The 22,889-nt window shown below is 40.9% G+C and overlaps 1 protein-coding gene across 3 annotated transcripts in view; it reads left to right on the top strand.

The window, feature by feature from the left end:
* The first annotated feature begins 10,578 nt into the window (after window positions 1-10,578).
* The window catches only part of aatkb (apoptosis-associated tyrosine kinase b), a 68,924-nt gene continuing 56,613 nt past the window's right edge, over window positions 10,579-22,889 (top strand). The window contains exon 1 of one of the 3 annotated variants that reach the window (XM_025909747.1): window positions 10,579-10,858. Coding sequence is in view for 1 of the 3 variants with exons in the window: in XM_005453650.3 (XP_005453707.1) it covers window positions 11,121-11,199 (79 nt within the window). In the remaining 2 variants the exon portion in view is untranslated. Of the gene's footprint in view, window positions 11,200-13,662; window positions 13,778-22,889 lie in introns of those variants that run through there. The other 2 variants (XM_005453650.3, XM_025909748.1) reach the window with 2 other exon arrangements.

Raw genomic sequence — 22,889 nt, 5'->3', positions numbered from 1 at the left:
CCAGAGTAAGTGTTCTTTTGTGTTCTGCATCAGTTTTCACTGCGTGACCTCAGCTTTTAAGAAAAAGTGAAGTTTGTTTTTATCCTCAGTGCAGACTGATAACGCAGTATGACGACTGCACTTCATTGCATGACGGTAAATTGAAAACCCAAATCTTTCCACTCCTGTCACTCCCACTGCTCTTTTCAAAAAATCTTTGGCATGAAAAAAGTGTAATTAATCTCATTAAGGTCCCTGAATTGGGTGTTGAAGGACTCATCCAGCAAGCCTCTGAGCCTAATTGAAATTGACTCCATAAAGGCCAATTCAGCTGAGGCGTCACATTTAGCAGACACACATTAGTGTGGTGGATTAGCACGGCAGAGTCGTGCATACAACCTCCTAATGATGTGTGAAAACACAAAGCTGTGTCCTGATGCAGTGTGTATAACAGTATTGTGCTGCACTGCCTGTGACTGAAAGTAAGTTGAATCACAGAGACATTTAACTCCTGCCAGCGATCCTGCAGGAAAATGGATCTAAAATGACAACGAGACATTTTGTCTAATGTGTGCAGCCTGATATGCAGCCATGCTGGCAGGTCTCCAGCCCAGCAAACTAAATTATGACTAAGCAGCTGTCATTATTTATTCAGTTTACTGACTCACAGGTTCATTCAGGGGTGACAAACATAAGGCCCGGGGGCCAGAATCGGCCAAAGATCTGCAATCTGACTCAGTGGATAGCTTTGGGAAATGTTTAGGAGCGCATAAATTTAGACTTTTTAGCCAAATTTTCATATGTTTTACAGTTTTTCGTACTGATAAAACGAGTTTAACATCCTTGGGTTAGTTTATAAATGTCAGGAAAGAGTGAGCCTGACCTTGAGCAGACACCTGAAATTATTGTTTTTATATGTTTCAGTTTATTGTTGAGGTCAGTGGTTAGTGAGAGAAGGGAACAGGTGGAGAGAGCACGGAGAGGTGGACGTATGCACTGGAGAGGAATGAAAGTCAGTTGAAGAAGACAGAATGCATGAATAAAGTCCATTATTCGTCCTCCCCTCCTTTATTCATTATTCTCAGGTGGTGTTGGCCGACTCTGCTGGAGGTTTCCGCCCTTGGGCGGAGTCTCTTGGAGCCACCGGTGCCACAAACTTCAAAACGAAAGCAGTAAATTTAGGTCAGAGTAATGAGTAATATACCAAACTAACCACCTTCTATTAACAGTTTTAATTCAGTTTTTATATAAATAAATGCATAAAAACATAACTCTACATACTTGTGAGTAATTTCAAATTGAATTTGTGTTAACACTGCAGTGCATTCACAGCCCACCAGTGGACCCTAGCCAACACTAAGGGAACCACTGCTCAGGTAAAATATCACCAACTTCAACCTCTGCTCAACATAAAATAATAAAATAAAGCAGAGACAGCACCACCCTCAACACAGTGACCTCTGTCAGAACAAGAGTTTGACTGTTTCAAAATCTAAAGCTAAGAAACTTAAACGTCTTAACCTCAGGCTGATCCAAGCCTGAGACCAGTATTGCCATGGCAACAATAAGTGCTGCTTTGAGTGGTGGCATTCATAAAAAAAGAGGAAACAATGGCTCTTAATTTGTGGCTTGCCCACCACAGTGAAAGCAATGAGAAGGGAAAGAGTTTTCAGAGACTGCAGTAACTTGCTGGGAATATGCTGCAGTGAGGCTGTCAGCTCTTTCTGTTTGCCCGAGGAAACTGCCCTACTAATGGTTTAACAAAAGTACTGAGCCCTGTCAAATCAGGAAGCAACTGCATCTAAGGTTTGCTACAGGTTTGCATTATATCAAGATTTCGTACAACAGGAGGTTCGCTATGCTATCTACAGTACAACAGACTGTAGTTAGTCTCCTCTGATTTATTTACCATGTTATTCCAAAGACAAACATTAATATCTTAAAAAATGTTGAAATTCTAATTATGTTTTGGTTCTCTTGTGTCCTTCAAAGTTACTCTGTGATATACTTGGTTGTAGAAAAATGAAATGTTCCCAGTGTTCATTAGATTTTAACAGATACAATACCAAAGAGTCATTTTTGGAGTCATTTTTATTGCAGAATATGTTGTTGAGTCTTACCGTGATCGTCTTGATGTACTGTACATCCTATTGAAAGAGGATGTTAGGAGCAGATGTGATGTGGGGGAGAGTCACACCTTTCTGTGAACCATGTCAGATAAGAAGGACGAGGCTGATTGATTTGACTGGAGCAATGGAAGGAAGCACTGGTGAGATTTTATGATGAAACCAATCAGTGCACACAGGAGGCTCCTGTAAAGATTTACTTCTTTCTAACTTTCAGGAAGTGATACATTTCTAACCGCTGACTTGTTGCCTTACACACTGCAGGAGGTTTAATGTTTTATACTTTTTATTGTGCATTCAGAAATGGCTGAACAGGAAGGTGAGCAGAAAGACGGTCAAGATACAACAAAGCATTGTCTGTAAAATGGTTTGCAGACTCTGAGACAAAGTTGAAGAAGGAAACTCTTCCTTTTGTTAATTTTATAGGAGTCAAAACAAAACGGTTCAGTGCCTTTGTTAGATGGAGAAACAGGCTGTGGGGCAGCCAGCAGGGGTCTTAGCTTGTAAACAAGCAAAATGACTCTTTTTCTAATATAATTCCACAAATTAACAATCTGCTGCAACCAGGAGCAACATAAAAGGGTGCTGTTAGAATCACTGTGACACACTCATTTAGGGCGTTATCTGTTTCCTAGCAGTCAGCACAATGTGCGGCTCCTGTTTCTCCCTGCAGAGTTTGTTACTGGAGTTTGTGCCTTAATCATTTTTCCTTCCCCATGGGCATTGTTCCTGCCTGCAGGACGTAGGCATAACTCCACCACCCAAGCAGATGCTCACGAACAAACATTTAGACTTCGTAATTAATTAGTCTTCAATATATTTGCTCATGCATTTTAGAATCTTGAGAATAACAGCGCTGATTTAAAGACAGATTTAAGAAAGTGAAAAACTCTGATAAAAGAATCACAATTTATAGAAAAAGTGATGCTCCAAATAAGGAATGTGGAGGATTTATTTGAGAAATGACATGAAATTACAAATATAGAGTGTGAAAAAGTGTTTGCCTCCTTTCTGATTTCCAATTTTTCTAGATGTTTGCCACGCCTGAATGTTTAGGTCATAAAATAAATGTAAATATTAGACAGAGATAACACAAGTAAACACAAAATGCATGTTATTATAACATAAATTAACTCTGGTGTATGACATCTTTGGAAAGCTGAGCTCAGTTTCTCTAGCCACACCCAGGACTCATTACTGCCGCACCTGTTCTCAATCAAGGAAACACTTAAATAGGACCTGCCTGACAAAGTGGAGTAGACTTTGAAAAAGCAAGACGTTATGTCGCAATCCAAGAAAATTCAGGAACAAATGAGAAACAAAATAATTGATCATTCAGTCTGGAAAAGGTTATAAAGCTATTTCTAAAGCTGTGGGACTCCAGTGAACCAAAGTGCGAGTCATTATTGGCAAATGATGAAAACATGGAGCAGTGATGAACCTTCCCAGGAGTGGGCAACCAAAATTACCCCAAGAACGTAACGCCAACTCATCCAAGAGGTCACAAGTGACCAGAGAACAACATCCAAAGAACTGCAGGCCTGCCTTGCTTCAGTTAAGGTCAGAGTTCATGATTCACAATAAGAAAGAGACCGGCCTGTATGGCAGAGTTCCAATACAAAACCAGTGCTGAGCAAAAGTGACATAACAGCTTGGTTTTGTCAAAACATCTTAATGATCCCCCAAGACTTTTGGGAAAATACTCACAAAATTTGAACTTTTTGGAAGGTGTGTGTCCCGTTACATATGGCGTAAAAATAACACAGCATTTCAGAAAAGGAACCTCAAACAAACAGTAAAATACGGTGGTGATGGTGTGATGGTCTGCTGCTGTTTTGATGCCTTAGGTCTTGGAAGACTTGCTGTGGATAAACCATTCGTGACCTCAGGCTGAAACACACTGGGGTTCTAAAATAGAACAATGATCTAGGGCAGGGGGAAGCAACTCCAGGCCTCGAGTACGGTGTCCTGTAGGTTTTAGATATCACCCTGTGTCAACACACCTGAATCAAATGATTAGTTAATTCCCCGGCCTCTAGAGAACTTCAAGACATGTTGAGGAGGTAATTAATCCATTTGAATCAGCTGTGTTGGATCAAGGACACATCTAAAACCTGCAGGGCACTGGCCCTTGAGGCCTGGAGTTTCCATGTAGGTTAGATTTTTTTTAAATCCTTGTCTAAGATACAAGATGATCTGAAAATATTGTGGGTAAAAAAACCAAAAACCCATGCAACACTTCACACCACTACATCAGACAGTCCGAGCACAAAGACAAAATACAGTTAGCAACATACTGAATGTGAGCAGCATGTAAGGATGTGAATGTGATGTGAATCCTGTACAATATGGGATACAATATGCTAAGTCAACTGTTCTGCTTACTTAGCAGATCTGCATATTTAGATGCTGATGTAACAACGAGTAGAGATTTTCTATCATAGGGTAAAAGATAATTTTTTTGTATTTAATTTAATCGTTCTGCCAAATGGAGACCCTTTCTCCTCTAAACTGTTTGTGTGATATTAAATATTAAATCATCTGAGTTGTTCTGTGGTTTTTCAAAGCTGAAAATGATGCATGCTGTCAAAAACTGCAACGGAACTTTTGTTACAAGAAGGAACTTTACTGGCTGCATCCTACGTGGAAGATGGGCACTAATATGAAACACTGTATATAAAAGGTGGACGTAGCCACCATGATTGTTTTTTTTTTTTTTTTTAAAGCTTCTTTGGAAGTGGATCTATATCAGCTGGGGCTAAAGTTCAGCACCACCCCCAAGCTGCACTTCTCTTGTTTATGGACCAAATGTGGTTCCACCCAGGTTTCCTGTTGGACACTCCTCATTATGGGGGCAGCCATGTGACCTCACTGAACATTCATGGTGATGTCTTCCTTTGGTTCTGGACTGATTTTAGTGTTTTGGCTACTGCCATTTTGGATTCTGGAAGCCAAGAACCCGACATAGCCATAGCCAAAATATTTGGACAGGAGACCAGAACTGAGTCCCAATTCATAGGCCGCATCCTTTGGAGGTTGCATTTGAGGGCAAATTATGTCACAGCCAGGCGACGAAGGCTGTCCCAGTTCGAAAACTGCTCCAAATGCGGCCGACAAACGCGCCCTTCATTTCCCCGGATTTGAAGGGTGGGTTGGGCGTATCCTTCATGGCCCAACCTATCCCAGAATTCATAGGGCGGCCCAGACAATTCCAGTTTCCAACAATGGCGGCAGCCACTTAGTTTTAATATTACTCTTATTACTCTTTCTGGGGCGCAAAATAAACTTTTTTTTCCTCAAAGATATTTTTATTGATTTAAAGCAACAAAGAAAAACAGATACACTCAGAATTGTTAAACAACAAACAAGTAAGTTTCACAGTGACTGTTTGAACTGAAATATTAAAATACAGATTAATGACACACTCACATGTCTTATAATTGCTTTCATCAGTTTACCCCCTACCCATACCACTTAAAACCCCTATCCCTCAGGCCAGGTAGGAAAAAAAAACAAAAAAACAAACAAAGCAAGAAAAAAAGAAAAAACAAACACACAAACAACAGAAACAAAAAACACACACATGAAAATAAAAATACAAAAAAACAACGCAAATACAACAAGAAGAAAATAAGACAAACACAAATGACTAAAAAAAAAATTAAATAACATTTAAAAAAAATAAAATAAAATAAAAAGAAGAAGAAGGAGGGGGGGAGGACTTACTGAGTAATGCTGGAAGTTGGGTTCGCAACCTGGAGGCTGGAAATGTATTTCAGGAATTGCCCCCCCACCTTGTAAAACTTACCGCTGTTATTACTAATCGCATATCGGATCTTTTCAAGGCTCAGATAGTACATAAGGTCCCTCAGCCATTGAGTCTGGGTGGGCAAAGGGGCACCCCTCCATCTTAGTAGGATTGCACGTCTAGCTACAAGGGAGGCGAAGGAGAGCATGGCAAAATAAACTTTTAACATATTTTCATGCGAGAATGGAGCTGAGCATACTTCAAATATCTGCTTGATTTATCAAGACATCGCATAGTTGCAAAAGTGCTGCGACATTTTCAGAGACGTCTGTTACCGACCCGCTCGATCGCTGGCCGGGTGGTCGAGGCTCACTAGAGCCGGCGAGAACACTGGACTCCCAGCACATCGTTTTCAGAACCCCCGCAGTCTTTCGCTACTCAGGTTAAACATGATGCTTAGATCACTTTAAAATGTTACTGTTTGGCTTTTTTCAGTGTTTTATTTGTTCCTGAGTTTGGCTGAGATTAAAGGTCTAGTTTTCACACAGCTGAATAAACGTCAAACAGAAAACTGATTAAACAGAAGTGTGAGATGGTCGAGAATTTACTCCAATGTCCTGTAATATTTTAGTAAGCAAGGAGCAGGCTGGGTTTATTAAACTCCACCGAGACAGCTGGCGACGCAAATCTGAAGGCTAGACCGTCCCATTTTACAGCCTCGCACTTCCAGCTTTTTTGGTCTTCGAAGGACCCGGCCCACGGGTACTCGGGTCCAACCAATAGTTAGGGATGTGCTTATGTTTATATATATTAGCAGATAATTAATGCTTTACAGAAGACTAAACTTTGATGATAGCAGAGTCTTTATAACCACACCTAAATGTCATTCCCTCAGACACCATTAAACACAGCAACGGTTTCGACCAATAAGCTCTTTCAAATGTATTCAACACTTCTCTGATGGGTTTTTAAGAGAGGCAGGAATTCATAAAATATCTCCAGTCAATAGAATATAATCTACTAGAATATTCTATTAGATCGAATATTTCTGAGTTGGTGTTACAAGCTTGTTGGAGCACATGCTGTTTACAGGCCCCACAGAGTGAAAGCAGAAAGCAGTAACTCAGCATGTGGAGCTACCTCTCCAGAGGGAGCTGTTAAGGCTGGGCTCAAAGCCTGCCCGGGGCCACTGCGATCCACCCTCATCGCCCCCCTGGGACAGCTCTGAATTGTGGGGTGAGGATGAAGGTGGACGTGGTGTCAGGGGTGAATTGCTTTTTAAATTCCATCAGTGTAATTCAGTTTCTGCTTTACCTGCCACAAAATACATGCAGATTGATTTGCATAATGCTTTGGGTGTAATTAGCTGACTAGAAAAATATATAAAGGTACAAAGATTCAGTGCAGCTCACCTCAAGCTCTTCCCACTTGGTGTAAATGTTAAGTAAGAGGAAAACACTGTCTTCTCTGCTGGCATTTCAGAAATCCATCTTATCCTCTCCTTTCTGTTTCCAGGGAAACCGCAGACATGCAACACAATGTATCAGCGAGTCGAATATGACGTGATGAGACAGTGAAACAAGAGGAAGAGGAGGAGGCGGAGGAGAAGTGAAAAGACTTAGAAGGAATATTCCTGTCAGAGAAATCAAATATCCAAAAATAGGAAAATATAGACTCTCCTTCATCTTCCACATGCCGTCCGCTCCTCGCCTTCCTCTGCTTTCACTGTCTCTACACAGGTACACACAGAGAAATCACATCTAGTACTTCATAAAATACCAATAAACTTATAGATCTAACTTAATTTAAAGGCTATAGAAAGTCAGTTCTTCAGCAAATATCCTTTTTAAGCCTCCACAGATTAATTTTTGCACAATATTAATTTATAACCACTATCAACACAGTCTGGATTGGTAGACCGAGGCGGGGCACTAGAGAAGGTACTTGTTCTTCACCCCCTGACTGCCTACTCAGGCATATGGCCTTGGTTGAAGCTCCTTTGGGAGGATGGGGTATCAGGTCTGCTGTCAGGGACTGTTTGGTGCCTGTACAGCCGCAGGGAGAGCAGGGTTTGGATTGTCAGCAATAGGCCACACTCGTTCTCAGTGGTTGCTGGACTCTGCCAGAGCTGCCCTGTGTTTATAACTTTTGATGGACAGAATTTTGTCCAAGAGCCAGTGGGCATCCAGTCTGGTAGCCTGATCTGATGTGCTTAAGAGAGAGCTGAGTGTGAAGGCCAAGCTGCTGATTTACATCCCCACTCTCATCTGTGACCACAAGCTGTGTGTAGTAACTAGAAGAATGAGAATGAGCTTCTTCTGAAGGCTGTCTGGACTCAGAGATGGGATCATGAGCTCAGGCATTCAGGAGGGGCTCAGAGCAAAGCCGCTGATCCTCCACAGCTACAGAACCCAGCTGAGGATATGTGCTTTTGAGACATGCTGTAAGAGAGAGAGGAATGTTTGAGTATGACCTCCACAGTAAACCCAACTGAAAGTCCAAGGAAACAATATGTTTGACTGAGCCCACATCATCATCGTAATGCCCCCAGTACAATTTCACAGACTTAACAAATCTATGCTGTTCATTCTTAAAGTGCAAAGGTGTGACTTTGGTTATAACTTTGGGGCATGTTCTTGACCCTAAAGCACTAAAACTGAACCTGGTTCTCAATATGCACCTGAGGTACTTTTACTATGTTGTTTGTTTATTGTAGGATTTACTTTTTTTTTATTTTTTATTATTCGGTCTCTCTGCCTGCCTATCTAGGTGTCAGCTATTTAAATATCAGCTAACAGACATAAAGCATGAAACAGATACCTCACCCCAGCCTGTGCTACAAAATAGTTTATATCAGTTTCTGCTCAATTAAATAATAAAAAAAAAAAGAGTGGTGTATTTTTCTACAGGTGTGGTTACTTAACCTTAACATTGATTTAAAAACTCAGCATGATAAGAGGTGATTAAAATGGTCTTCACCTTAGGAAATGTGCTTTTTGCCTGCTTGAGGGGCACTTTCACTATTGATGCTTGAGTATGTTTTGCAGCTGATGTTTTTTGCACACCAGTAAAACTGTGAATGCAGGATTCTCATGCATTAGAGGTTTTTATATAAAACATCTCAGTGGGCATTATAACAGGGTTAGGGTTAGACTATTTTTGGATCTGCAGAACAAAGAAGAATGTAAGATGAAAATGGCCCTTCAGGACATACCGGCTGCAAAGTAATCTGATCAGTGAGGAAACCCACAGACAGCTGAAAGGGCAACGAGAGAGAAATAAAATGCAGGCATGAAAGAAAGCTTTTATAAATGAGCATTTGTTGAGATGTATTTCTCCTTAAATCAGGCCCTTAAATGTCTCAAGACTTCGTAGTACCACATCATCCCAACAGAGCACTTTGCTCTTACACTGCAGCCTCATCTGAGTTTCTAAAAGTAGAATGACAGGCCGAGGCTTCAGGTCTGGATTCAGGAGACAGGCACAAACTCTGCTTTCAAGATTAGGCTTCAAACTTTCCTTTTTGATAAAGCTTACAGTTAGGGCTGGATCAGGTGAGCGTGTTGTGCTGCTATAGTCTCAAGCTGTTCGGTAACAGGCACTCATGCACTGAGTACTTATGTTTTTGTCTTCCTTTATTCACTTTCCTCTTCTTATTTCCCCTCACCATCTAGCTAGCCCCTGTTGGAGGCCTCTTCCTGTTAAAAGGGAGTTCTTCCTGCCCACTGTTGCCAAGTGTTTTCTCATAGGAGATCATCTGATTTTTATATTTTCTCTCTAACAGTCTTTACCTTACTATACAGGCACCTTGAGGTGAGTGTTGTTGTGAACATGTGTAGTTTTGAATGAAACTGAATTGAATTTGTCACCCAGAAACAATTCTTACTTACACAGCACTGATGATTTTCACATTGCTGTCTGTGTTTCTGGCACTTCAAGTAGGGATATTCACCAGGACTAGATATCTATTAATAATAAACTATATATTGCATAACAATTCATCCATACAACAAAGAGCAGGGTGCACAGCTACAGTGATAGAAAACCTGACAGAGAGTTTGTGTTTGTGCTTTGAGCCATTATATTTATCCCTTTTCTTTCTTTGGCAGCTCAGCCTGTGACATCTCTGTGGCCCAGCGTGGGTGAAGCATTACAATCATAGTAAGGATGTAAGATGCACAAGGAAAAAAAAAAAAAAAAGTTAACTCCCTCTGGTGCAAGGAATCCAATCTGATGAGAGGAGAGGAGGATGGGGGGGATTGGCTGAGGCTGAATGCTGTGGAGTGGGGGGAGGGGGCCTCATCCAACACGTATGAACAGCAGGATTAGAGCGGGGATAGTCCTGAGAGCCAAGTCCTGCTGTGTGCCTTTCTCCTGCATTACATCACAGCCTGTTCATGGGAGATTTTCTAAATGGCTATCATTTTACTCATCCAGGGAAAGACACTGCTGCGGGCCCTGTTCCCACAAGCATAAAACAAATATAGTAACAGCATAGAAGAAAAAATAGAAATGAAGGTGCGGCCTTTACGTCAGTGATGGCAAATTGTCTTTTTAGCAGAAAAAAAACGTTTCTCGCTGCTGATCTTTCTGTTCACTTCAGTACTGTATATGTCAGTCAGCTGAACATGCTCAAGCAGCACAGTAGCCTATCCACAGTCTCCCTAGCCCACCCCCCCTTTTTGCAGACAGGGCGCAAAAACGCTCCATAAATTCTCTTTGGGTGCATTACCGAGCAAGATGGCGCTCTCGCTGTCAGCACCTCGGATAGCTCCGGCAGCTCTGACAGAAAACTGAACGTTTGTCCCGTTTTTATTTATTTTGCAGAGGTGTCATCGTGTGAGATGTTCGCTGGGAGCTCTCAGGTGATGTGAACGGCATCCAGGTGTCGGCAAAGTGAGCAGCCAAAAAAGAAAGAAGAAAAGGAAAGGAGAGCCACAATCCACAAATCAAGATCAAGTTAACAGGACTTTTGCAGAGGTGGATGAAAAACTAGATTTTGGAGGTCAGGAGAATTATTATTATTATTATTTTAAAAGACCTCAGATTGTGGTGACTTTATATTGAAGGAGGACTGCGTCTCTGTCCGCATCTGTCTTAAATCACACCGGTAAGAGGAGGAATGGAGGGGCGCGTTGCGAAATGGCATGGGTCCGCTTCGGAAGGGAGAAATGAAGCCATGCTCGAGAAATAGTGTCGCTTAATTTGCTTTCCTCCGAGCCCTGCAGTTGCTTTCTCTTTCGGTTATTGCCACACCGGCTGTGAAGATGCTGGCTCTCCTGATGATGATGATGTCTTCAGGGTTTTTCAGCCCCGGCTTTGCTCTCAGCTCTCATTTCAGCTCAGGTGAGCCGACACAAACACGGTGCTTTTATTTAAGAATGCTCCTTAAAACACTGACAAAGCGAGCACATGTAATCATTGCTAAATGCACATCATTATATTCTATAGAAACAATGTGATATCTCCATGAGATTGTGTGTCCTTGCACTGGGAGGGGAAAAAGCGAACTAATGAGAAATTGTGGCTCCAGCGTGTAAACGATGCATATTTTTAAAACCTCTAGACACACAGCTCTAATATTTGCCTCAATCCAAAACCTCAGGTCAGCTGAACAGTTCAGAGGTGCTCTGGGTGGAAAGGTGAAAGGGGGTGGAGAAGTTGAAAGGTGAAAAGCAATTGTGGGAGCTGAGGAGCAGAGGCTTCCTCCTAATTGGAGCAGGGAGAGGAGGAGTAGGCCAGCAGGAGTTATCCAATTAATGCTGACAAAGGAGAGGATTATGGGAGACAACGAACGGAGGCAGATTACCTCACATAACGATGAAATAATCAGAAATCACCGGAAACCAAAATGCTTTCTTTTTTTTATGATTCAGCGTAAGCAGCTGCTAGCCTGTCATTTAGGTGGTTTCTATGGCAACCAGGAGGCAGCAATCTGTAGCGTTCCCATTTTTTCTGTCCACCTGTGAATAATACATTGATTTATTCCTACAGTCTACAACAGCACTTTCAGTTTTTGGACCGTTTTTGAACATAAAGCCTTCTGTGAGCCATAAAACCAAATGCCTAATGCGCATGTCTGTTGTCTTCCCTTTGCTATTCGCCAAATATGCTTAAGTGCATCCCCGCCGCCTTCCTTGCAGTGGCTACAATGGTTTCATAATGCCCTCCTGCCCTTTTCAAAACACATTATCTGAATTGCATAAATCCCTCTTTCCCCATTCCAACATTTAGCCTCTGCAGCACTCGGTTTGTACCAGGTCACTAAATGAGAAAACAACTCTGTATTGTCAGAGTCCCATTTGCTCAAGAATATGAGTCATGACCTGTTTGTGTGTTGGGCCTATAAAAGCGCTGAATTTAATGCTTACATTTTGAGTTGTCAGTTGTGAGGCAAATGCATCTTCCCCATATGGTTTTATAGTTCAGAGTGCTATGTTGTGTGTATACAAATGTCTGCTGGAGCTCACCAAGGTGTGTCAGGCTCTCTCATGTGGGATCAACATATAGAAACAAAGCTGGCCCAGGAGCCAGAACCCAAAGTAACTGCCTTTGCAAAGTATAAAGAGAGAAGTGATGACATTAATTACTCAAAATTTTCAATAAAAAGAAACCGCTACTCCTTTTTGTTGGGATGCTACTGTTAAAAAGGAGTGAAAACAATGGAAAATTAGAAATATTTCTACAGCAGACGTAGGCAGGTGGTTTGAATCATAGAGACGTAAAAAAAAATATTTTTTGTTTAGCTGCAGAATCTCTACATTTCTAAGTTCTTCACAATTAAAAACATACCTTTAAAACTGCACTTATCCCAGACTATTTATCATGTGTATTGTAGTGTATACACAATATATCGTATTTGACTTGGACCTGTGCTGTCAGCTTCTTTTAAAAAGAAAATCTTGGCTGTAAGTGAATTTGATTGGCCTTAAATGTAAATACCTGCAAATTGTGTTACTGCTCTAGTGTACCCTGTATCCGTTTGAGCTGTATTTATGTGCTACGCGGATTAAAATGAGTTTGACATCCCTTCTCTAAAGTAATGTCAAAGGAAAATTTAGAGATTTTTCAACCTATAGACCAATTTATCAGGTAGATTTGGGAAATGCTGACTCTCAATAATTTATAGTAAATCTACCTGTCTTTACCTCAGAGGTACAGACTGTATATTAAAGATGGACTTGGCCCACTGGTTTTAGATTCTGGGTTTTGAAGCATTTTAACAGTTGCTGTTTTAGGGGGGCTCATCCAGTGTTTTAATGTCTTGATAGATTAGCTGTTGTGTTCCTTTTTGCTTTTCCTCTTCTTTGCATAATGATTCAAATGCAGTTAAAAACGTAGCGTTTTTTTAAATAAGGGAAAAATCAAGAGTAACTCAGCATGTACGATTAATAGAGTCTCAACAGTTTTAAAACCAAAACCCTAAATTGTCGGCTCCTAACCAAATAAAACAAATTTATTGGTCCTCATTGTTTAGGAATGAGGATGGGAGGGTTAGCTAGTGGAGGGTGGGAACTGCAGAAGCTGCCTGATGTAGCTGAGAAATAGAAATGTCAAAGCAAATATGATTATAGAAGGACAAAGTGAAAGAGAGAAGACTCTCCCTCTGATGACCGTTGTGTAAGAGGGCGGATATAGGGATGACATCACAGCCCAGTAAAGGCAGGGCTTGATGATGATGGTGTGGGTGATTTTTGCTGGCAGCGCTGGCTCATTTCCCGGGCCCCAGGTTATCCATTTCATATTTCTCAGTGGGCTCTTGGCTACGCATACAGCAGCACGCTCTAATTACATGGACACAAAACAGAAGGGGAAGCAGGACACGGCGTGTTTAAAACCCCCAGCAGATCTTCATCTCTACAGGCTATCACTAAACTACCAGGTCGAGCTGCTGGAGGACGCAGGCAGGGAGCCAGAGGAGCAGGTAAAACCCAGTTGAGAGGGGTTGTTGACTTGAAGATGTATGACAGGAGTTGGTCGAGGAGCGTGTGTGTTGATCTTTGATCTTCACACCGAGGAAAAAACTAGGTTGCATCCAAAACTCAGGGATTAAATGTGATTGAGCAGCTGATGTTGAAGCTTTGATGGAAGGGGAAGCTCAAGCTGGTGGCAACCTACAGAAGTGCAAGGTACAAAGCTATGATTATAAATTAGATTCATGCCATTTACAGCAATTGAAAAGCCTCTAAAAGCTTTCTCCTCTGATCTGCACCTTAAAACCTCCTGTTAGGAACAGCTCTCCAATACTCACACTGATGTGAAGAGATGAAAGGACTGTGGCACTCTTAAATTGTGAGTCTTTGCAAGCAGAAGCTGCTTTTTTTCCAGTTGTGTTTTCGGTTTCTGCAGAGGAGCTTGTTAAAAAAATCATTTCTGTACTGAAAGACCCGGAGTGTCTTAAGTGAGGCTGCAGCAAACATGCCTCTGATTACTAATAGCTTTTGCACTCAGAGAGAGCTTCTTTGTGTTTGTGCGTGCGTGTGTGTGTTTGTCTGAAGAATAATCGCTTCTGATTGCACACAAACTATTTTTCTAGACGGAAACAAACAGCCTCCTACGCGTGTCTCCACCTTGGTTCAAATTAGGATCCAGCTGTTGTGATTTAAGGTGAATTCCTGTCAAACTCTGCTTGTTTTAAAAATCCTTGGGTTGCATTAGACGAAAGGCACAAACGTGCTCTCAGCACTGATACGTTAATGGCTCGATGCAACATAAAGATGCCATCAGTGAATCGACCAGCATGTCTAGCCAGGCTGTTTGCCACTGTCTGAACCCTGAATTCTTGAATTTTTACCAAGGCACCTACTAAACACTGTACATCCGAAATATGTCCAACATATTGTGGACATTACATTATAACGGCTATATGTGCTGCACAGTTAAGCCTCTGTACCTTAGAAGACTTTGAAAAAAGAGCACAAAAGGTTAAGATCTGGCAGTCTCTCACATCTAAAGACAGCGCTGCGTAAGCCAGAGTTTTTAGTTATAGACTATAAGATTTTGCAAAGACTGTGGATCAGTGTCTCAAACACTACAACCAGAATCTTATAGGGATTATTTCACGTCTTTCTCAAGAGGCCTGTGCTACAGATCTGCAGGATCTCAGGTTTAGTGAGGGAATTTCAGATATAACCTGTTTTTTGTTTTTTTGTTTTTTTTAGAATTAGGAAGGTGCTTCATTTCTTAACAGGCCGCATTCACCATGGTAACAAATGCTGCAGACCTAACCGGTCCCAGAGCAGGTTCAAGATAAGAGACCGGTCAGTTAAATGGAAAATGAGATTGTCTGATGTCTCAGTGTTTTTCTCATGAGAATCAGTCATGAAAAAAAGATTTCTAGGAGCTTTCCTGCTTTCTGCAAACAATTGTAACCTCATTGCATTATTTTACAAGCCTTAATATGATTCCATAATCCTAAAACATGATTCTAAGCTGTGCGTGTAGCAGGCAGAATGTGGACCCAAATGCAAGACTCGGGATGCAGGAAGAAATTGAAAAGGCATCTTTAATGCTGTTACTTGAAATGATAAAAAGCATACAGGAGTAAAGGGCAAGAGTGGGGAACTGAATAGTAAGAAAACATGGATTCCGAAAACACACACACCATGAGAGAGGACACAACAACAGACAAGAGTCAGCTGCGAAATACAGCAGGAACAAATCAGGAATAACAGGAAAGGGGAGGTTACACTCAACACAATGCACAAAAGAAAAAGAGACTACCAAAATAAAACAGGAAATATAAGTAACACAGAGATGGAGGAACAGAAAAAGGAACTACCAAATCTATCTTCACCAAAACCAAAGGAAGGAACAAAACGCATAAAATAACAAAAACATCAAACAACAACAGAAGACTAAAGCCTGCTCATAATCCCTTCACAACAACAGATGTGTAATCCACCAAAACTCAAAACCCCGGATCCAAGACCCAAGGACCGTGACAAAAGGAAAAGCTTAATTTAAGTAAAACCTTAATTTAATTATAGGCAGATCCTCTCTTGCCTTAAGGATCGGGTAGTAATACAGATAAGTCTGTTAGCTTACACAGCCATCTTTCTTTTCTGGCATTTATGCAGCACTTCTCCAGCCTTACTGACCACCAAAACCACTTAAAGTGCACAAGGATTCATAGCGCGCACACACACACACACACACACACACACACACACACACACACACACCTGCTCTGCTGAAGTATGGCACGTTTTATTGTTTAACCGCCACAGAGTTGCTTTTAATTTCTCAAATATTTTCACTCCTCTGCCTCTTTTATGTGAGAACAGTGGGTTGACTTATCGCCCTGATAACCGACTTCTGGTGGAGGTATCTTGGCATGTTGGACTTGCTCTGTGGCTTTTGACCACTGCTGTGCTTGTTTGTGTGAGAAACAACACTGCACAAAGTGGACACGACACTGGGTGAGAGAACAAAGAGAGTACTCCTATTGGTTGTTGATGGTGTTTGCCTGATAATAATAAGCTTGAGATGTGTTTGATTTTATCAGAATGTTAAAATGAAGTTTTATGATCTCTTTATGGCAAAAAATTTGAGATATTAGGATGAAATATTTGGAGAAGTTGTTCAAAGCAGCGGCTTCGATAATTCAGTGATTGCAGGAACATCAGGAGCCAAAAGTCTGTGATGTTTTATGTGCCTTAGTTTTCTCACATAACAAATTAGAGCAGAACAGAAAGTTAAACATTCATCCCTTTGGATTTGGGCGTGTGTCATACCAGCTGTGTGTAAAAAGAGCTGTGATGATTTTAACGTCTTGTGGCGATTCAAAGGCAAACTCAATGAAATAATAATGAAGTGTAATTCTTCATTGATCCTTGTGGGGAAATTCTCTTGTCTTTCTGCATGGTGGCCAGGGTCACCCGTAACACAGCAGCATAATAGACTCACCAGGGTCCACTTCAGCTTCCTGCCTCTGCTGCCATACAGAGATGGTCCAGCATGAGGCTCTGTGTTGGCCAGCAGTGTGATTGCTGCTCTGTAAATGAAGTGGGATTAATCTTAGTTCATGGGTGTGTGGGAGGTGGGGCCACCTACTACTGAGCTGAAACCACACTTAATTAAAAAAGTGTCACGGTCCACGCAGAAGCTCTTTTTCCACACAGGAGTACTTCTTTAAAATGACCTCCTGTCAAATATCAGTGTTTTCAAAAACCACGGTGACTTTGATTAATATTATTACGTATTCAGTGTGTTTTGTAGCTGCCTAACCTTCAGTTTTTATAAGCATGGCTAGGTCTATGTGTTGGCTCTGTGACAGACTAGTGGTTAGCCCAGTTTGTACTATCCCAGTGAGCATATAGAGCAATACACGCTGTAATGTACCTCTTTAATTTTTCGCATTTTTACATTTTCAGTCCACTAAAAGTACAGGGCTACGTATTCACAGTTACAGAAGATGCTCCCACTGATCACTAAGGCAATCCAAAGAGCTTTAGTAGCAGTTGGCATGAGCTAGCCACTAACCTTGCTCACAGAAAACAGGCTGATTATGGCTGATTACAGTGATCAGCTTCTCCTTTATTTTGATGTTGGACGACAGGTTGCACACACATCCACCTGCTCGCTCGTTTATATAACAGACTCAACGGTAAAACAGTGCATAAGCCCTAATGATGATGATAATGGATCACTGGAGCTTTAATTTTAATCACAACAGGAGTGTTTCACCTCCTGATCCTCTCATTGATCCTTTCTGTAGATATTTCCACACAGCTGGAGAGTTTTAGGTTCATTTCTGCTCCTATTTCAGATGCAGCGGTGCCCTTGAGCAAGGTTTATTATCCTGCGACTTCCATCTTACCCTGCTCTGTGTCTGACTAATGGCATGGATGATGGAGTGTGACACCCATCGCCTCTTTAGATCTCTTCTGTGCTTTTGCTCTAGCTCTGTGCCTGGATCCATGTCTCTGCAGGCCCTGATCAGGTCCACTGAATTTCACAGTTGATCAGAGAGATTCTGGTGGTGTTGACTAAATACACCGCAAGCCTGATGGGTGTTTTTGCCTCAGAGGCAGCTGAAATAAAAGCTATGTTGCCTTCCCATCATACAGCATGTGGGATGTTTTAGCACTATGGACAGCTCCTGATATGAAAACAAACGAGGCCCTGAGTTGAAGAACAGAAGGAAGTTTTGTTTTTCATTTTTCTGGCCTAAAAACTGAAAGTGCAAATCCATTATTGATCTTGAAAACATCTCCCAGCGAGACATAATTAGCAAGTCTTCTGGGGTATTTCAGTATTTCAGAGATGACCTATTTGGGAAAGTTCAGTTTAGCCACAGAGCTCAAAAGTGAATTTTCAAACTCAATGAACCTTTTTCGTGTCTCTCGCTCAGCTCTCCCCTCTTAATGGGGCACGTGCCCTGGTATTGATCTGTAGCACCTGTATTTGGCATTGGATTTAGACTGATAATAAATGGAAACGAAAATTTTTTTATTCAGATGCACAATATTAAAGCAATGCGCCTAACCCAAAATACAAGCTGCAGAGCACATCTTGCCAGCATGTCCATGAGTGAAAAATAAATAATACAGTTAAATACTGAAAAAGTGAATCAAGAGGCATTTGTACACTTCTCAGAATAGTTTTTTAAAAAGTTTTAGATTAAATATGTTTCAGCTTAAATAGCTGACTAAGGTCATTAATATTTGAAGTAAACTGCAACGCAGGTTAGAGAGAAAGCTGGACTGCTTCATACACATGAACATGCACCAGGCTTCTCACGCTGAAAATTTTATATAGCACATTTTATACACAGCAAAACTAAAAAAAATGCCCACTATTGCCTCAGTACATCTTTTTGTCTAGCAACACCCGTGCTATTAACAAAAGGAAATTTGTGTGTTCCTAAAAATGGGAAACGCATTTCCCTTTTCCAAAAATATTCTGAAAATGTAATTTCTTAAAAAAAAATCAAATCACCGCGCACCGCCATGTTTGCTCGCTCGAGTCCATCTCGCTGACTGTTGCTGGTGCATTGCTGCATTTCTTGGCATTTTTTCCTCACCAACTGTCGATTAGCAGAATAGTGTGAAAGTGTTGGCAGGAATGTGGCTGCATGCACATTTGGGCCTCCCATCAATGTGCTAGTAGAGCAAGAGTGAAACCAAATGGGACCAACTGCTCAAAATATTATTCTAAAGAACTGCTATGGTCAAAATACACATTCCTGTTAAGAATGCATATAGATGATAAATCTTGTATTTAAATGTAAAATTACAAGCATGTTGTTTACGTGATACATCGCTCCAACCTCTACGCTGTGGCTATAATCGCACCTCCAAATTTTCCCAGTACTTTTATTCTGAAAAGGAGCAACAATGTGGTCTAACAGGCAGCCATCTCTGGAGTGCAGCTGTAGTTACGATTGAGCCCTCGCACATCAGGATTAAAAAAATGAGCCTAAAAAAGCAATTTGTCCTCCGGATGAAACCATGCTGTCTATTATTTCTTTTATGACTTTGTCTGTCTGTGCAATCATGAGTGTACTGCAGGAATAATTCCATTTCCTGGTCTCTTTTTAGCCTCTCAGTCGTGGCATTAATGGCAAATTGACTTGCTATAAAGTGAAACATCCAGTTATCGTCTTTGCCCTGTTTAGTCTGTTTGCACAAGAGAGAGGCTGATCACTACACTACACAGTCAGCACATGAATGGAGCCCTGCACTGACTGATTGGAGACTTTTTGCAGATTCAATCAATACACGACAATGCTGATTGCTTTTAATCCCAGTCTTGTCTGCCGCAGTGGTCTGTAGTTTCCTTTATCTTCCTCGATCCTTTCTTCTTAATGTCTGTCTGTGCCCACATCTCTAAATCTATCAATCTCCTCCTCTCTATGAATTGTTTAATGGAAGCCCTCACAGTCCACGCAGTATCACAGCAGGCTGCTAAGCTAGTTATTTAGAAGGATTCGTCATTGGCCAAGCTTAGCTGGCTGAGAAATGGGGTGACTGGTTTTCAGACTCCAAGTACGTCCTGATGCAGAGAGAGATGGAGAGGGTGTCAGCAGAGGAATAAACATGAGACAGAAAGATGAAATCAGCATGTCAGTGAAAGAACTGGTCAGACTGCGATACAGATGTGAAGCTCTGTGTCGGTCAGGACACCTAATGTGTTACTGTGGTTTTGATCACTATAGGTGCCTGGCAAGGTTTTAGTAAATGTCTTACATTGAAATGCAGATAATTCAAAGAGTCATGACAACTATGATATGTCAGTGCAGAGCGCTGCAGGTACGGCATTTCTGTAGGTCAAACTGGAATTTAGAAAAACTGGATTTTAGACGTGTGGTTAAGGCAGAAAATGTTGATACGATAATGTTGACAAACTGATTATTAATCTTTGTAAGCATCGATTTTCTTACAAAAAAAAAAATGCTCGATTACAAAGGAACTAGACTACCGCAACTCAACACTACGCTTAGATGACACTAGATGTCCCTGCCAAGGTCTGTGCGATCATTTAGCAAACACATTTTCTGGGACAACAGTCTAAAAATTCCCATTTAGGTTTATATATATATAGATATAATTCAATTTTTTTTTTTTTGTAGAATAAAATTTGAAAACATCTTAAACTGCTGTTAACCACAGAAATGTATTTTATCATCTAAAAGTTATTTCACAATTTACATTCTTAAAATTATGACAGTTTCTCTCATTCACTGCAGTGGAATTCCTTCTGAATCACAATGACAATTATTATTATTACTATTAGACAGCAAAAATAGCTTTTTCCTCCTTATTTATCTTAATTACTTGCTTTTATACTGATGATCATGTATTTTATTTGTAAACCAGTTCTTATAAAGTGCTTTTCAGCTCTCAGGGCATTTTCTACAAAACATTATTTTTTACTCACATGTTCATGCAAACACTTGTTTCTGTGTCAAAGTGCGTTCGATCTATTATTCTACTCCAGTGAACACACTGGATACTTTGGCAGACTGAAGCAACCAGACCACCCGCTCTACCTACTGAGCCACATGGTTAGCACTTAGATTGCCATGGTTACTATTTCATAACAGCCCAATTTGACCACAAACTTTTCCTAAACATAACAGTTCATTTTATGGCGTAAATCTAACCAAGCACCTCTTAGTACTTAAACTGAACCAGCGAGTGAAAGTGAAAACCAAGCAAATGAGGATACAACCAGTACACTCAAAACACACAGCGTTACTAAACAACTGCTTTAAGATCTCTTGCTTTGTTTGTGTAGTAAGTAAAACAGTCAAACAAACGGATCAATTTACAGTCAAAATAGTTATAAACCAAATGGAGGAACTCAAGAGAAGAAAAGGAAAAAACCAGAAAGGAAAATAGTTCGAGTCCTTTTATGGTTTCATGTTGACATTTTCAAACTACAAAGTTGCTGGTTTGTCGGTTTCAGAGTGAAGGTTGCTCTGTTGTCTGTTTCCTTCTAACATGGCTGCCATGGAGAAAAAGAAAACGATGTCAGTGACCACTTGTTCACGAAGCCTTTATTGCTGCACAGATCAGAGGATCATTAGCTGACCTGAGCACCAGGCTCCTCATCAGTTCTTTTCAAGGCACCACTGAAACAGCCCACACGCTTTCTGTTGTAATTAAGACTTCTATTAATGAACCTTATCAGTTATAATTTTGTGACACCAGGCTTGTACTATGCCACAGCTATTTAGGATGCACACACTGTGTGCAGGTAACACACTCGTTTGTGCTCCACGCTTCAGATGTGGCCAGGTGTTGAAACAGAAGCAGTCAACAGGAAAACGACACAACTCCTTTGTCTTTCTGTCCCTTGTTGTTCCATTTCGAGCTCCGCAGCTCTTCATCAAACGAGACAGAAAAACAATCAGAGTAAAAATAAAGAAAGGAACCAGATAGGTGAAAAATTAAAGCAAAAACCAACGTAGAGCTCTCTTTGTAAGACAAAGATAGACGCCTTATGTAAGACCACAGAAATAATGACTGTAAACTTTAAAATTTAATGAAATGGTCCACTTAAAATTATCTAAAGTCTTCTTGAGAGATGCTGTTTCTGATTATCTTTGCAAACATGTAACCTTAAAAACATTTAAGTCTCCCTTCCAATCTGCATACCAGCCTGCCCTTTGTCACAGCAGGCCATCCGGTGTGTGCTACCAGACAGACTAGAGAAGGAAACATCTGTAAAGCACTCTCTGCAGTATCAGGCTCACATGCAGTGAGAGCAGAAACCACAAATGAGTGAATCATCCATTTTACCAACTCCATAGCATCCTTCATCTTATCTTTACAGCTGCATGATGCTCTTCAGGGAATTTGGTAAGCAAAAAACTGATATAGGATATGTCCATACCAGAAATCACATATGATTTATTCTCCTTGTTGTGCATGAGTCAGCTTTTTCATTGCCTAGAGGGACTTTTTTTCTTTAAGGGGGCTTGTGTTTTTTGCACTAGCGTTTTTCTTATCACGAGGAATCAGCATCAGTTAAAATAATACAAATCTAAGTTACAGGTCATCATTCATTTGTCCTAAACAGTTATCAAAGCATAAAAGTACTCAAGCAGATCACATTTTGGCCCCAGCTGAATTGGTTTGAAAAGGATACCACACCTTTGTCATCATATTTACAAGTGTGGGTAACCATCCAACACATCCAGAGAGATAAACCTGCAATGGTTGCTGGTTTAGCTCAGTGGTTGAGAAGTCCAAATGCAGTGGTCTGGGTACAACTCTGACCCAAGGACCGTTCTTTTCCAGTCTCCTTCTCAATGAAAACATATTGTAGGTTATCAATGAAACTTACAAAAAAAAGCTCTTTAGTGGATATCTGTGAAGGTTCTCAGTCATCCAGGTCATCGTAGTCTAAGGAGCTTGGAAAGAAAAGCGTCTGGACTTCTTTAAGTTGCTTGAAGACGTTTCACCTCTCATCCGAGAAGCTTTTTCAGTTGAACTGAAGACTATCTGAGTCAGGAACAAACAGAAGCTTCCTGACCTCATGTTCAATGTTTTGTCCATTGGTTCATCCACCTTCACCTCCTTCTT

The sequence above is a fragment of the Oreochromis niloticus genome, linkage group LG8 (genome assembly GCF_001858045.2).
Source record: "Oreochromis niloticus isolate F11D_XX linkage group LG8, O_niloticus_UMD_NMBU, whole genome shotgun sequence".
In the NCBI taxonomy this organism is placed as follows: Eukaryota; Metazoa; Chordata; class Actinopteri; order Cichliformes; family Cichlidae; genus Oreochromis; species Oreochromis niloticus.
Note: the sequence above shows the minus strand (reverse complement) of the source record. Positions and strands in the feature narration are given on the sequence as shown.